A 14,147-nucleotide genomic window follows, 5' to 3' on the forward strand; every position below is an offset into this window, starting at 1 on the left:
GATTGTCTAATGGATTTGTCTTGCATTACAGTTTATGAGATATATATCAATGGCACAATTTACCCCATGGTATTCTCTCTTGTGGCACATCTTACACCACACCGGGTGCAAGTTGTGCCACAAGACAACTTTTTTTTCGAAAGCTATATTTCTTGATTTATTTCAGATCCAAAGTTATTGTTACCGGGGATGCACAACATCCTGAAATATATGTACATATTTGAGTTGGAGACTATAGTGAAGAGTAGTTCTACTGGAGCCACAAACCACTTTACTTGACTTTATTTTGCAAGCAAAGTTATTTTGTGTTGATGATTGCCATGATGATTGCCATGGTTCTAGACAGAAAGAAAGATGGATTATGATATCTCTAGTAACAAACATAAATATGGCCTTTAAATCATATGAAATACTTAAACATTGCAGTACTTCAAAACATAACTTGACGAGTGAAAATTAGCCATTCAACTATCACAATCTTTTCTCACACAAACAATAATCCAATAAATAAAAAGGTAACTTACATTGAATGGTAAATCAAAAGACACACGGCAACATCTTCACACACTCACTTGTGGTGAGGATGTGGTGGGAGAAGGCCTCACTAGGCCTCTATTTATAGTGGGAGGAGCAATCAATTACCCTAAATCACCACTTGGTGTCTCTTGTGGAGGTGAGGTGAAGCTGAAAGAACTGGCAGTTTCTAACAGAGACTTTACTGTCAAGGCCTCACTTTAAAGTCGCTTTGAGTAAAAAGTGGAACATCTCACCCCACTCTCCCCCTTTTTTTAATAAAAACTTGCTGTGTCACTGGAATTGGCACCCTTTGCTGTAAATCAGTATGGAAATACATTATGACTCACCTGTGGTAAATCACAAATGAGAATCACCTGTGATAAATTGTCTGTGGCCATGTGACATGAGTTAGCCAATAACTTCTGTGTTTTAAAAAGCCATCTGTTATCCCCTGTTCATTTCTCACAATAGTGAAGACAAAGGAGCTGTCTGAGGACATCAGAAGTGTGATTATTAGCAAACACAAGACCCCCAAAGGGTATAAGGCCATCTCCAAAGAGCTTGGTATCCCTATTACAACAGTGCATAATGTTGTTAAGAAGTTTGCCAAGCATGGAACTGTCAAGAACTTCCTGGATGTTGGGGGAAGAGAAAAATGTATGAGAAAAATCTTTGAAGGTTGGTGCGAATGGTGGAAAAAACACCACATCAAACATTCAAAGACCTGAAGGCCAACCTGGAACAGTTTGGGGTCATGGTTCCAACAAGTACCATACGCCCCAAACTAAACCAAACAGGGAAGAGACCATTGCTGAGGAAAATACATAAATATGAAAGACTAATCTTTGCCAAAGAGTACCTGGACAAACCACAATCCTTCTGGGAAAATGTTCTGTGGACAGATGAAACAAAAATAGAGCTTTTTGGCAATGCACACTAGGGGTGTGCACATGTACACGTGTAACCGTTTGGTAAATCATAACCGTTTAGGAAAAATCAATAACGAAAACGAGTGGTGGGCGATGTGCGCTAGCCTACTGCAGGCTACTAAAGCAGACAACACAATACATGATTGTGTTTGGTTACAATATTTATTCATTGAACTAATTAACTGCTCCACCTTCAGTTTCACTTTCTTTTTCATCTCCGTCTCAAACAGCTGATCCGATCAGCTTGTCGGGTCGCGAGCCGACAACGGCCCCGACAGCGGGAGTCAGTCTTAAGACAGACGATCACTTGGCAGTTATGATCATTTCGAAGCCAAAAAGCAAAATTATGAAATAAAGGCCTCTCTGCCTCTGTCTATCTGTCTGCCTGACTTTCTCACTGCACACTGTCACTCCAACAGCATCGCAAAAAAAAAAATCCGTCGACCCCCCCCCACCACCCATATTAAACGGTTAAATGTGTACACGAAAAATTTGCAGCCGTGTAACTGTTTAGACATTTTTGTAAACGTTCCCACCCCTAATGCACACCAACGGGGTGGTAGGATGGCCTAGAGGAAAGGTGGCCGACCAGTAACCATGAGGTCGCTGGTTCGATCCCCGGCACCGGACAGGAGGGTGTTAGTTGTAAAACTAGCAGAGGCTGGTATTACATCTACGGTGCCCACCATCTCTACCATTGTGTCCTTGAGCAAGACACTTAACCCCAAAACTGCTCCAGGGGCGCTGTACTGCGGCTGACCCTGCGCTCTGACCCCCTCCGAAGTGTGGTAACTTGAGAGGGGATATGCGAAAAGACAAATTTCAATGTAACCAACCATTGACTAATAAAGTAACTTAACTTAACAGTTTGTTTACAGACGGCGCAATTAACCCATTGATGACGGCTGCTGCGCGATGCCACATTGCCTCTCCTGCCTGATGCTGCATCGTGCAGCATTGTTACTCTATCTAATTTTCATGGCATGCGCAGCATAGAATGCACTGTCATTGGTTCAAATACACATGAGGTGGGTTTTGTTGATTTTTGAAGACCATGTGACCACCCAAAAGTTGTGTGGTTTGCCAAAAATCACATCAATAAAAAAAATAAAACAAAATAATAAAAAAAAATAAGCCGGCTGTGTCAGCGATAGTGTATTACAGAACAGTTAGTGGCGTTTGGTGCGCAGAATCAAGGTCCACTATGTCGTGGAAGTTTTGCCTTAATTCCTTAAACCTTGTGGGAATAAATTAACTGAAACTTCTCAATCTAAACAATTTAATAAAAGTAGATAAAACAAACAGAAATCAAAATGCGATTCAGCTGAAAAGGGTCAGACCACTCTTCCCATGAATGAGGGTAGGAGGAATGACAAACATTACTTCAAACTTGCAGCCTTATATGCAACTAAATGGGTTTACATCTGTTACATCAGTTTAAGTGTCAACACAAATACATCCATTTGGTAAACAGTAAACACATGATAGAAAACACCTTAACATACGTTTAGGTCATAAAGCAATTAAACTCTCGAGGAAGTCTTGGGAGCTGTTTCCCAAGAACATTCTTTATTGCCCACCCCTTGTAAATGAAACTTAACTAACAGAAGGTGTGAACATTATCCAATTCACAGATGTCTAAGTAAAACATCACTTGAACTAATTCTCCCGTCACACACTATAGGCTACTGACGAAAATCACACTAAATATTTTATATTATTTATTATTTTTTTTCTCCCCCCATCTAATTTTGACGATTTTTAGAAAAATTTGTTGGTGTGTAAGCGCTAAGGGAGCATGTTTAAATAAAACCTGTGAACCTTAACTTTTAAATGTATTTTATTTCATGTTTCTATGTGCTACACAGGCTTAGATATTAAGGTTTTGGTAGACTTGACAATTCGTACTATTTTTTCAGAAAACCCTCAGGCATTAAGGACATGCATCCTAGATTGCCATAGTCATCAATGGGTTAATCTTACAAAGAAAAAAACACCCTACCAACAGTTAAGCATGGTGGAGGATCCAAATAATGCTGTGGGGCTGCTTTGCTGCATCTGGTACTGGAAGCCTTGACCATATCACAGGAATCACGAAATCAAGAGAATTATTTTAGAGCGAAATGTCCTACCCAGTGTAAGAGAACTTGGTTTGAGTTGAAGATCATGGATCCTCCAGCAAGATAAAGACCCAAAGCACATATCCAAAAGCACGCAGGAATGATTGAAAAGGAATAAAATTGACTTTTTTAAATGGGCCAGCAATGAGTCCAGATCTTAATCTGATTGAAAATCTTTGGTATGAACTGAAATCTGCCATTGGGGAAAATAAACCTGCGAACGTTCCAGAGCTTGAACAATTTGCAAAGAAAGAGTGGGAGAAAATACTAACTGAGAAATACAAGAAGCTTATACTGTATATGGCTACAAGAAACGTTTGGAGGCTGTCATCACTGCCAAAGAGTGTGCAACCAAATATTAAAGAGGGGTGCACATGCTGTTTTTTCTGTTTCTTCTTTGAAACTACAATATGCAAGTTGAAAAAACAATGTTCTTTGTTAAATTACTTTGGACCTCCAAATAAAAGATCATGATGATATACATTTGGTACATTTCCATTTATTTCTGAAGATATTGTACAGTACAAGGGGTGCCAATAATGGTGAGCAGGACAGTATATAGAATGGCATTTATTTGGTGTTATTTCTCAACCAGAACCAATGGATAAATCTGTGTTTTTTCATATGTGTTAACTGGTATGTAAATGTTTGAATTTATGATCTATGTGTACTAGAGACGGCACCGCTCCAGCGACTCCACGACTTCAGGTCGGGACCGAAGCTACAGCACTGACTCAGCTGACATGCTGCCAAGCCGATTGAAGGAGGAACCCTGGCTGCTTGAGATTTCTAGCACCTTCCTTCAGCAGTACGTTCAGTACCTGCAAAGCATGGGTTTCATTTTGGTCCAGGTCCGACCTCAGTCTCCAACTCGCAGGTCTGTATCTGCAAAAATGGTTAATTTGTTGGTTATCGTGAAAAAAAAAATGTATATCATGGAAAAGTAAATGTTTTCCGTAATTTGATTCTAGATCAGGGGTATCAAACTAATTTTCACAAAGGGCCACTCCATGAAATGCGAATCATACTAAGGGCCAGACATGTAGTTTACTGACATGCCTTCTTTTTAATCCATAAAGTAAAAATAAATAAAAAGATATCTATGAATTAGGGCTGTCAAATGATTAAAAATTGTAATCAGATTAATCACAGGATTCTGTGGATTAATCACGATTAATTCTACTATTCGAAATAGGCCCGAAAAATTCCCCTTTTCTCTGTATATTGTTGTATGAATGGAAAGATAAACGACAGAAGGTGAATATACGTATACATTTAAATGTAGTTTTTTTATTAATTGAAAATCCAAATGATATAGAGCTGATATACAGCGACAACATTGCTCCCTCTCATGTGATATTGCTTTTATACAGCAGTTTTACAATTTAAATTCACACGTTAACTTTAAAATTAGATCTTTAATCATTTAAGAATGTATTTGCTTCGGCCAACACAAATAGTCCGACAACAGCAGTCAGAGCAGGGCCCGTTGCTAAGCAACGTGTGAAAAACTTGACGGGAGTGAACTAGTCCTGCAGTGTTTACTTTGGTAACATTAACCACGGCGGCCTGATGTCCCGTAAAAATCACCAAAGTAAAGGAATGGCAGATCTTAATCTAGTTGGTTATAGGGTCCGCTACTCAATCTGACCCCCTGCGCTTAATTTTCCAGAGTCTATGAGTGTATTTCTGCCCGGGGGAAGTTTTACAATGAAGTGGGAAACCCAGAAATCTTTCAGCGTCAAACACTTCATTGCATGCATTCTGGTGGATTTTTATACACCAATTGTGCCTTTTCTGCATACATTATGGTGAAAATGTATTTTTTTCTGTAGAGGAAAAGACAAGATTCAGGTTCCTGCTGACACAAATATAATGGAATATAATGCAGTAAGGCTCTCAGGCATTCTGTATTGCTTTACAATATTTATTCTCCTGGATTGTTCAAAATGTGCTGCACATTCGGACTTCCGGCTTGGTGAAACGACATGTAGGTCACATCGTCTTGAGCTCCTGCAGATTTATTTATTTTTTCAATTTCAAGGCACTTTTCTCACCCCCACTACGGTTCAGCAGTTTTAGTGAACTTTTATTTAACACATTTGGTTTATTTTCTTCTACTTTCATGTCGCCTAAGGCGAAAAAAGGGAAAAACAGCATTACGCCTCACCTGCGGCCTGTTGCGCGCCCTCTGTCCCCGACCCCTCCTGAATCTCCCCCGCGGACTCTACCGCCGGAAACTATGGACGTAGCCTTTGTCTGCTCTTCGTCTTGATGTCGCGGCAATGTTTAAAGCCGAGCTCCGGGAAGCCTGGCTGAGACCCTCAGTTCAATTAAGACCGAGCTGCTAGCCTTTAAAACGGAGCTTTCCTCCAGACTGTCCGCTGTCCGGCAGGACGTTGCTAGCTTGAAGAGCACTGTAGCTGAAGTGGAGCTGTCCCTCTCTACATGCACTGATGACATCTTGGCCCTCCGGGCTAAAGTGGAGCACTTGACCCAGGAGGCGGCCAAGGTGGAGGATAAGTGTGATGATTTTGAGTCCCGATCGCGCCGCCAGAACATCCGTATCATCGGTATCCCGGAGGACGACCCTAACTCGGCATCAGCGGCTAACGTTTCCATACTATTGATGGAGGCTTTCTCACTCGGGAAGCAGCCGCTGATCGATAGATCACACCGCGCTCTGGTGCCAAAGCCCGCACCGGGCAACCGCCCCCGCGCCATTGTCGCAAGGCTGCACTACTATACTGACTGCAACGAGATCCTCAGAAAGGCGAGAGAGTTACAACGGATTACTCTGCGCAACATGTCCATCTCCGTGTTCCCGGACTATACCTCCAAGACGGCCTGGGCTCGCGCAGCCTTCACCGAGGTTCGGCACCTCCTACGAGGCATCGATGGAGTCAGGTTTGGCATCCTCTTTCCTGCACGGCTTCGCATCACCTACGCAGGTGTACAGCGCGACTTCACTTCCCCAGAAGAGGCAAAGACATTTATTAAAACACTGAATAAATAGAGTCGCGTATCGTGCTGTCCTTTGCTCTGGTCCTCGTTTTCCAGTTCACTTTACAGAAGTTCTGGTGAGTTGTAAAAATTACTTTTTCCCTATAACTATTTAAAGCCTCTAGCTGTCACCTAATATTTTTGTTTATATTGGACGACTTTGATATTTGTCCAACTCCATTCATGGACAATTAAGTACGTTTGGTGACTTTTGTAGCTGCACTGTTAATATTTTATATTTTATTTTTATATTTTTAGATCTGATTGAAGTTGGTAACAATAGCCTACTTAGGTTTGTGTGCCAATATGTTCTTCCTAAAAAAATATATATAAATCGCATGCCACTAGCCTTGTTATTTTTGTTGTGTTCTTTTCCATTACAGAAGCTAGTGGGTGTGTGTAAATGCATGCATACACGTTTCCCAGATGTATAGTCAGTGGGAACATGCATATTTTTATTTATTATTTTATTTTTGTACAATCTAATTTTCAGTTCTGCTGTGCCAATGCACTATAGTTATTTCAAGTGCCTTATATTTAATATTCACTGTTTAGAGTTAATGCTCTGCAGAGTTCTATTTGTTAGTTCTAGCTTATAAGTCGAAAGCTTCATTTTGAAGATGGCTCCTGTCGGAGTCTGCACTGCTGCTCCCATCGTTTGGGGATGGGTTCAATTGATGTGCGGGAGGGTTTGGGTGGGTTGTGGTTGTTTCTGGTGTTATGTCTCTGTATCATTACTTGTGTTTTTTTTGTTTTTTTTGGCCCTGGGGGATCTCCTCTTTTCATCTACCATCTCCATTCCTGATAAAATGCAACCTTTAGATGATTAATACAACTTTCCCAAACTCAGACAATGGATCCACTACTAGATTTTTAAGATGGAATGTGAGAGGTCTGAACAGCCCCATTAAACGATCTAAAGTACTTTCTCATTTGAAGAGATTGAATGGCGACATTGTATTCTTACAGGAAACGCATTAACGTGATAGGGATCAAGTTAGACTTAAGAGTCCATGGGTCAGTGATGTCTTTCACTCAACTTTTGAAAGCTAGAGGGGTAGCTATTTTGCTTAATAAAAGGGTAAATTTTTACCGCTTCTAAGATCATAGCTGATAAGAATGGGAGATATATGATTATCGCAGGCCTTCTATACCAGAATCCGGTTTTATTAGTAAACATTTATGCTCCAAATTTTGATAACCCAGATTTTACAAATAGATTATTTGCCACCCTGCCTTTCCTAGACACCCATCTTTTAATTCTTGCTGGGCACCTGAACTGCGTTATGAATCCAACACTGGACCGCTCTAATCCCCGTACTCTCAACCAATCTTCCATGTCTAAATCAATTTCTGATTTTATGCTCCAAAATGGGTCTGTAGACCCTTGGAGATTTCATAATCCCCAAACTAAAGCATATTCTTTTTTCTCCCAGGTCCATCAATCCTATTCCCGCATTGATTATTTTTTTGTTGATGGTTCCCTGGTCTCCAAAGTGACCTCCTCCGAGTATCATTCAATTGTTATATCTGATCATGCTCCTCTTAGTGTCAATATACAACTTTCAGGCCAACCCCGTTTCTCCTCACCCTGGTGGTTTAACACTTTGCTTTTGTCTGATGATGCATTCAACACCTTTATATTGTCCTCAATTGATGACTTTATAACTATTAACAAAGATGACTCTGTCTCTTACTCATTACTATGGGAGTCGCTCAAAGCCTATTTGCGTGGTCTAATTATTTCTTACTCAGCTCATCTCAATAAAACCCGTAGGGCCAGGCTAAATGAACTCCTAATTAAAATCCGGGATATTGATGGACAAAATGCCATTAACCCATCCCAGAGTTTAGTGAAACAGAGATATGATCTGCAGGCAGAGTTGGACCTCCTTACAACAAGCGACGCTGAGCGACTTTTACTACGTTCTCGTGCAACTTATTATGAGCATGGTGATAAGCCGAGTAGGCTCCTGGCTCATCAATTGAAACGTCAAACTACTTCTAGATTAATTCCACAAATTAAAGATTCCTCTGGCGCGCTTGTCTCTGATCCCACTTCTTTTTTTTTTGTTTAAACATTTTATTGAAGAAAATGAGGCAGTATGGTATACATTCAGAAACAGTTACCGTTAGAGGCATTTTCTGTTTTTTCCAAATTATGATTTCTTAACCCCTCCAATACCCACCCTCTTTCCCAGCTTCCTCAGCATAAAAAAAATAAATAAAAAAAATAAAATGAAAAAAAAATAAAAATAAAAAAATAAAAATAAATAAAGACAGACAGACAGACAAGAGCAAACAGACAAGGACAGGATAGAACAGACAAGCTAATTAAGCAAGTAAATAAATTATATAAAACAAAACCTTAAACAAAAAAGATACAAAGATTAAGTATAGTATTAAAGTATCTCAATATTGCATTAAGCAAATAATAGAATTGTTGCAGTACTTCACAGCTGGATTTTTTTTTTTTTAAACATGTTTTACACCACAGTGTTCAAAATATGTCACTCTTACAAGAGAGGGCAGGGTGGTGGACAGGCAGCAGCGCACAGATAATAATGTAATGCAAAGTAGTGTAATGTAATGTAAAGTATGTTTTGGGTTCTACTGTGCAATTTCACTCGCAGGCAGACGGTCAAAATAGCTAATCAATGGTTGCCAGTGACAATGGAATTTATCCGAGCAGCCTCTCAAAGCAAATTTAATTTTTTCCAATTTTAAAAAGGACATGATGTCACGAAGCCAAGATTTAGATGATGGGGGGAGGCGGGATTTCCATAAGAGCAAAATGCTCCTTCGAGCGATCAGAGAGGAGAAAGCAATTACATTGGATTGAGTATTTGTTGCAACATTTCCCTCCGGAAGTCTTCCAAAAATAGCTACATGAGGAGATGGTGGGATATGGATCTGCGCTATTTCAGAAATAACCTTAAAGAATGAATCCCAGAAAGTAAATAACTTAGGGCATGTCCAAAACATATGTGTAAGGTCACACGGTGAGAGCGAGCATCTATTACATTTGTCTTCAACCGTATCTGGGTAGATTTTAGAGAGCTTGGACTTGCTATAATGAATTCTGTGGAGCACTTTAAATTGAATGAGGCTAAGCCGCATACATGAAGAGGAAAGTTTTATATTTGTAAGGGCTTTACTCCAAAACTGAACAGAAAGGGTCACTTGTAGTTCGTCTTCCCAGTTCGATTTGATTTTTTCAATTGTTAATTCATTGGCTGGCAACAGTAGGTCATATAGATAGGAGACATGACCTTTAGGGGTGGTGTTAGCTAAGAGAACGTGGTCCATACCAGTTACGGTTGGGATAAGTGGGAATGCAGGCGAGTGAGTTCTTGCAAAATCCCGCAGTTGGAAATATCTAAAGAAATCCGAACTGGTTAATCCAAACATGGCTCGTAGCTGATTGAAACTTGCAAATGACCCTCCCACATACAAATCTTTTAATGAACGCAGACCCCCTCTGCCCAGGAACGTAAAGCGCGGATCAATTCTGGCTGGTGCAAAGAGATGGTTTTTGCAGATGGGTGTTGATTGAGGAAGGGAAGACCACTTAAAATGTCCCCTTATTTGAGCCCAGATTTTCAGTGAGGCAACGACAAGGGGGTTAGACGTGTACTGTGAGTAAGGTAAGGGCAGGGTGCCGCATGCCAGAGCCTGCGGTGATGAAGATATACATGAATCAGATTCCAATTGGCACCAGCTGCTCTGTGGGGATGTAAACCAGAGTAAGAGTTTGTGCGCGTTTGCCGCCCAGTAATAAGATTGGAAGTTTGGTAAGCCAAGTCCACCTGAAGGTCTACTTCGCTGCATGGCAGCTTTGCAGATTCTAGAATGTTTACCCGCCCATATGAATTGAGAGACAACAGAGTCAATAGATTTGAAAAACGATCTAGGTAAAAAGATGGGAAGGCATTGGAAGAGGTATAGATAGCGAGGTAAAACGTTCATCTTAACTATTTGTACTCTCCCTGCTAGTGAAAGGGGTAAGTGGCTCCACCTTTGGAGGTCCAACTTAATTTTTGACGTGAGAGCTGCAAAGTTTTGTTCACGTAGGGACCTTATAGATCGTGTAATGACGACACCTAAGTATTTAAACTCTGAGCTGGAAAACTGGAACGGGATAGACGATGCTGGGATGTCCAAGGCTGGCTGATTAATTGGAAAACATTCACTTTTTTGAACATTTAATTTGTATCCCGAGAAAGTGCTGAAGGAGTTAAGGATTGATATGATCTGAGGAATACTAGACAACGGGTTCCTTACGTACAAAAGCAGGTCATCTGCGTAAAGGGAGACTTTGTGTTCTGTTCCCCATCGCTGGATGCCCAGAAAACCTCTTTCCATTTTAAGTGCTATCGAGAGTGGCTCTATGGCGATGGCGAAGAGAAGAGGGGAAAGCGGGCACCCCTGGCGCGTTCCACGTGAAAGGGGAAAAGACTTAGAACGAGTAGTATTTGTGCATACGGATGCTTGAGGAGAGGTGTAAAGCAATCGAATCCAAGATATAAAATTGCCTCCAAAGCCAAAACGCTGCAACGCAGTGAACAAGTAGGACCACTCCACCCTGTCGAAGGCTTTCTCTGCATCAAGGGACACGATCACTTCTGGGTCAGAAGGGGAGGGTGGGGTGTGGATGATGCCGAGAAGCCTTCTAATGTTGGTGAATGAGTGTCGTTGTCTAATGAACCCCGTCTGGTCTTCTGACACGATGGAGGTCATAACAGTCTCCAACCGACGTGAGATGGCCTTCGCAAGTATCTTAACATCAACAGACAGTAACGATATCGGACGGAAAGATATCGTTAAGGGATCTTTGTCCTTTTTTAATATAAGAGAAATTGAGGCCTGGGTAAGGGTGGGTGGCAAGCAGCCCTGTTGGAGCGACTGTGTAAACATCCCTAGTAGTAATGGAGCCAATTTTTCTATAAATTTTTTGAAAAATTCCACCGGAAAACCATCCGGTCCGGGTGATTTATTATTATTCATCAGTTTTATTGCTTCGGTAATCTCGTTAAGTTGCAAAGGGCTGTCCAGCATCTGTCTGTTATCCTCTGAAATCGCGGGTACGTCTAGTGCTGTGAAAAATTCAGACATATGAGCTTCATTATTGGAGGACTCCGACGTGTAAAGCTGAGAATAGAATGTTTTAAAAACTTTATTAATTTCTACGGGGTCAGATGTAAGCGCGCCGGTATTAGTACGGATCTGAGTAATCTGGTTGGAAGCAGTTTTAGTTTTCAGCTGGTGGGCTAATAGCCGACTCGCCTTATCTCCAAATTCATACTGAGTGCCTCTGGAGCGGAGCAAAAGTTGTTCAGCCTCTCTTGTTGTCAAAAGATCAAGTTCAGTCTTAAGTTTCAACCTTTCCTTGTAAAGGTCAGGTGATTGATCAATTGAGTAGCGATGGTCTAAAGTGGCAATGGATTCTTCCAGTTCTTTTTGGCGCGCTCTACGATTTTTATTAATATAGGACGTATATGAAATAATTTTACCCCTAATAAATGCCTTTAGGGTTTCCCATAATAGCATAGGGCAGATGCCTTCTGTGTTATTGGTTTCCAAAAAGAGGTCAATGGCTTCGGAGATTTGTTTACAAAAATTCCCATCAGCCAGCAACAGGGGATCTAAACGCCATGTCCTATAATCCTTAGGCCTATGGTCAAAACGAAGGTCAAAGGTTACAGCTGAGTGGTCAGATACGACTATAGGTGAGTATTGTGTGGATATTACCGAGGGAATTAGTGTTTTGTCAATGAGGAAGTAATCTATGCGTGAGAAAGTACGATGTACGTGTGAGAAAAAAGAGTACTGCTTAGTAGTGGGATGTAGAAGTCTGTAGGGGTCAACATAGCCGTATTGTTCCATAAAGGCAGAAAGGGTCTGAGACATTTTAGATGGTGTTGAAGTTCTGGAGCTAGACCTATCCAGTAGAGGGTTAATGACACAGTTCATATCACCTCCCGTAATTAGCTCATGGGAATTTAAGTTAGGAAGAGAAGACAATAGGTTTTTCATGAAGTTATAGTCATCCCAATTAGGAGCATAGACAGATACGAGGAGAACCGGTTTCTGGTACAGTGTACCGGGGACAATCACATAGCGACCGTTTGGGTCTGCAATAATTTTGTCTGGAGTGAAATGCACATTTTTCCAAACAAGTATGGCCACACCTCTCGTTTTCAGGTTAAATTTAGAATGAAAAATGTGTCCTATCCAAGGTCTAGACAATTTCTGATGATCAATGTTAAGTAAGTGTGTCTCTTGGAGAAACATTATGTCAGCTTTATGGTTTTGAATGTGTGAGAATATCCTAGCGCGCTTCACTGTGGCATTAAGTCCACCAACATTTAATGAGAGTATTCTTACCACCTGTCCACCACCCTTTTGTGACTGGGCTACGTCGGCCATAGCACAAAGATCGATATGAAGTGTAACATACCAGCACTGCAGTCTGTGGATTGTTCCAGAGCAAATGAGAAAAAGAAAAGGTAAATAAATGCAACATTGAAAGACACAATGAGACCGATGGGACATAAAACTAAACTAACAAAATACACAAAAAAGGAAGTTGGCTTACTTACCCCAGCCATGTCCATCCCCACCTCCCCAAACCCCACAGCTTCCCTAACCTTTTGGTTATCGTACCTCTTCGCCAATTGCATTGGCGCACACTATTCAACCTTTACTAACCTTCACTCGAATGCTTAGCTTCTGTTCCCAAAATGTGTAACAGTATCCCCATTATTAAGGTCAAACGAATAATAGAACAAAGAAATATTCCAAAGAACTTGGTCCATAGTATAATTAGCTATACGTGTGATTAATTATTCTCCATCCTCTTTAACAGCAACAGGCTTTGAGAAGGTGAGTGATACTGAGCTTCTAGTGCTTGCTTGTCCACAATTGAAAAAGTAAAAAAAATTATAAGATAATAATAGATATCAAATAAAAATGGGGGACATGATAAACAAATACCATAAAATAAATGTAGGTAAAAAAAAAAAAAAGTGCAATAGTAGGGGAAGGTGGGGTGATTTGTGCATTTTGGAAGTTGCAAAACCCCTTGTTTCTAGAAAACCGTGGAAGAAATTGGAAATGTGACCACATATTTAAGAAGAGCCATCCATTTGACTCATCCTGTAAAGAAGGGAGACACAAGGAATAAGATATAAGCACATTTAAGCTAAAAAAACTGTGTTTTGCCTTTCAAAGTAAAATTTCCATGATCAAGGTTTTTTGATTATTGTGTCTGAACAATTATAGACACGTTTGAAAACATTTGACACATGTTTTAGTGCTTTGGTATGCTACACTTTGAGTCTATATAGTTAGCACAATGTCAACCCTAAATTGCTGCATCATGCCTATTATCCAAAATTCTGGGGATGGGGTGATTTGTGCGCAAGGGCCTGGGTGAGTTATAAGTAAGTAAGTAAGTAAAATGTATTTATAAAAGCACATTTATGACAGTTTGCACTGTCCAAAGTGCTGTACATAGTGCATTCAGTAGGTAAACAATGAAGGTAAAATAACAATAACCAAAATAAAAGACGTAAAG

The 14,147-nt window shown here is 40.5% G+C and overlaps 1 protein-coding gene across 1 annotated transcript in view; it reads left to right on the plus strand.

The window, feature by feature from the left end:
- Nucleotides 1–14,147, plus strand: part of szt2 (SZT2 subunit of KICSTOR complex) — a 480,200-nt gene that overhangs the window by 372,423 nt on the left and 93,630 nt on the right. Inside the window, 1 exon segment of the mRNA XM_080032888.1 lies at nucleotides 4,240–4,442. Coding sequence (XP_079889014.1) covers nucleotides 4,240–4,442 — 203 coding nt within the window.

This window comes from Ammodytes marinus, assembly GCF_949987685.1.
Source record: "Ammodytes marinus genome assembly, chromosome: 8".
Classification (NCBI taxonomy): Eukaryota; Metazoa; Chordata; class Actinopteri; order Uranoscopiformes; family Ammodytidae; genus Ammodytes; species Ammodytes marinus.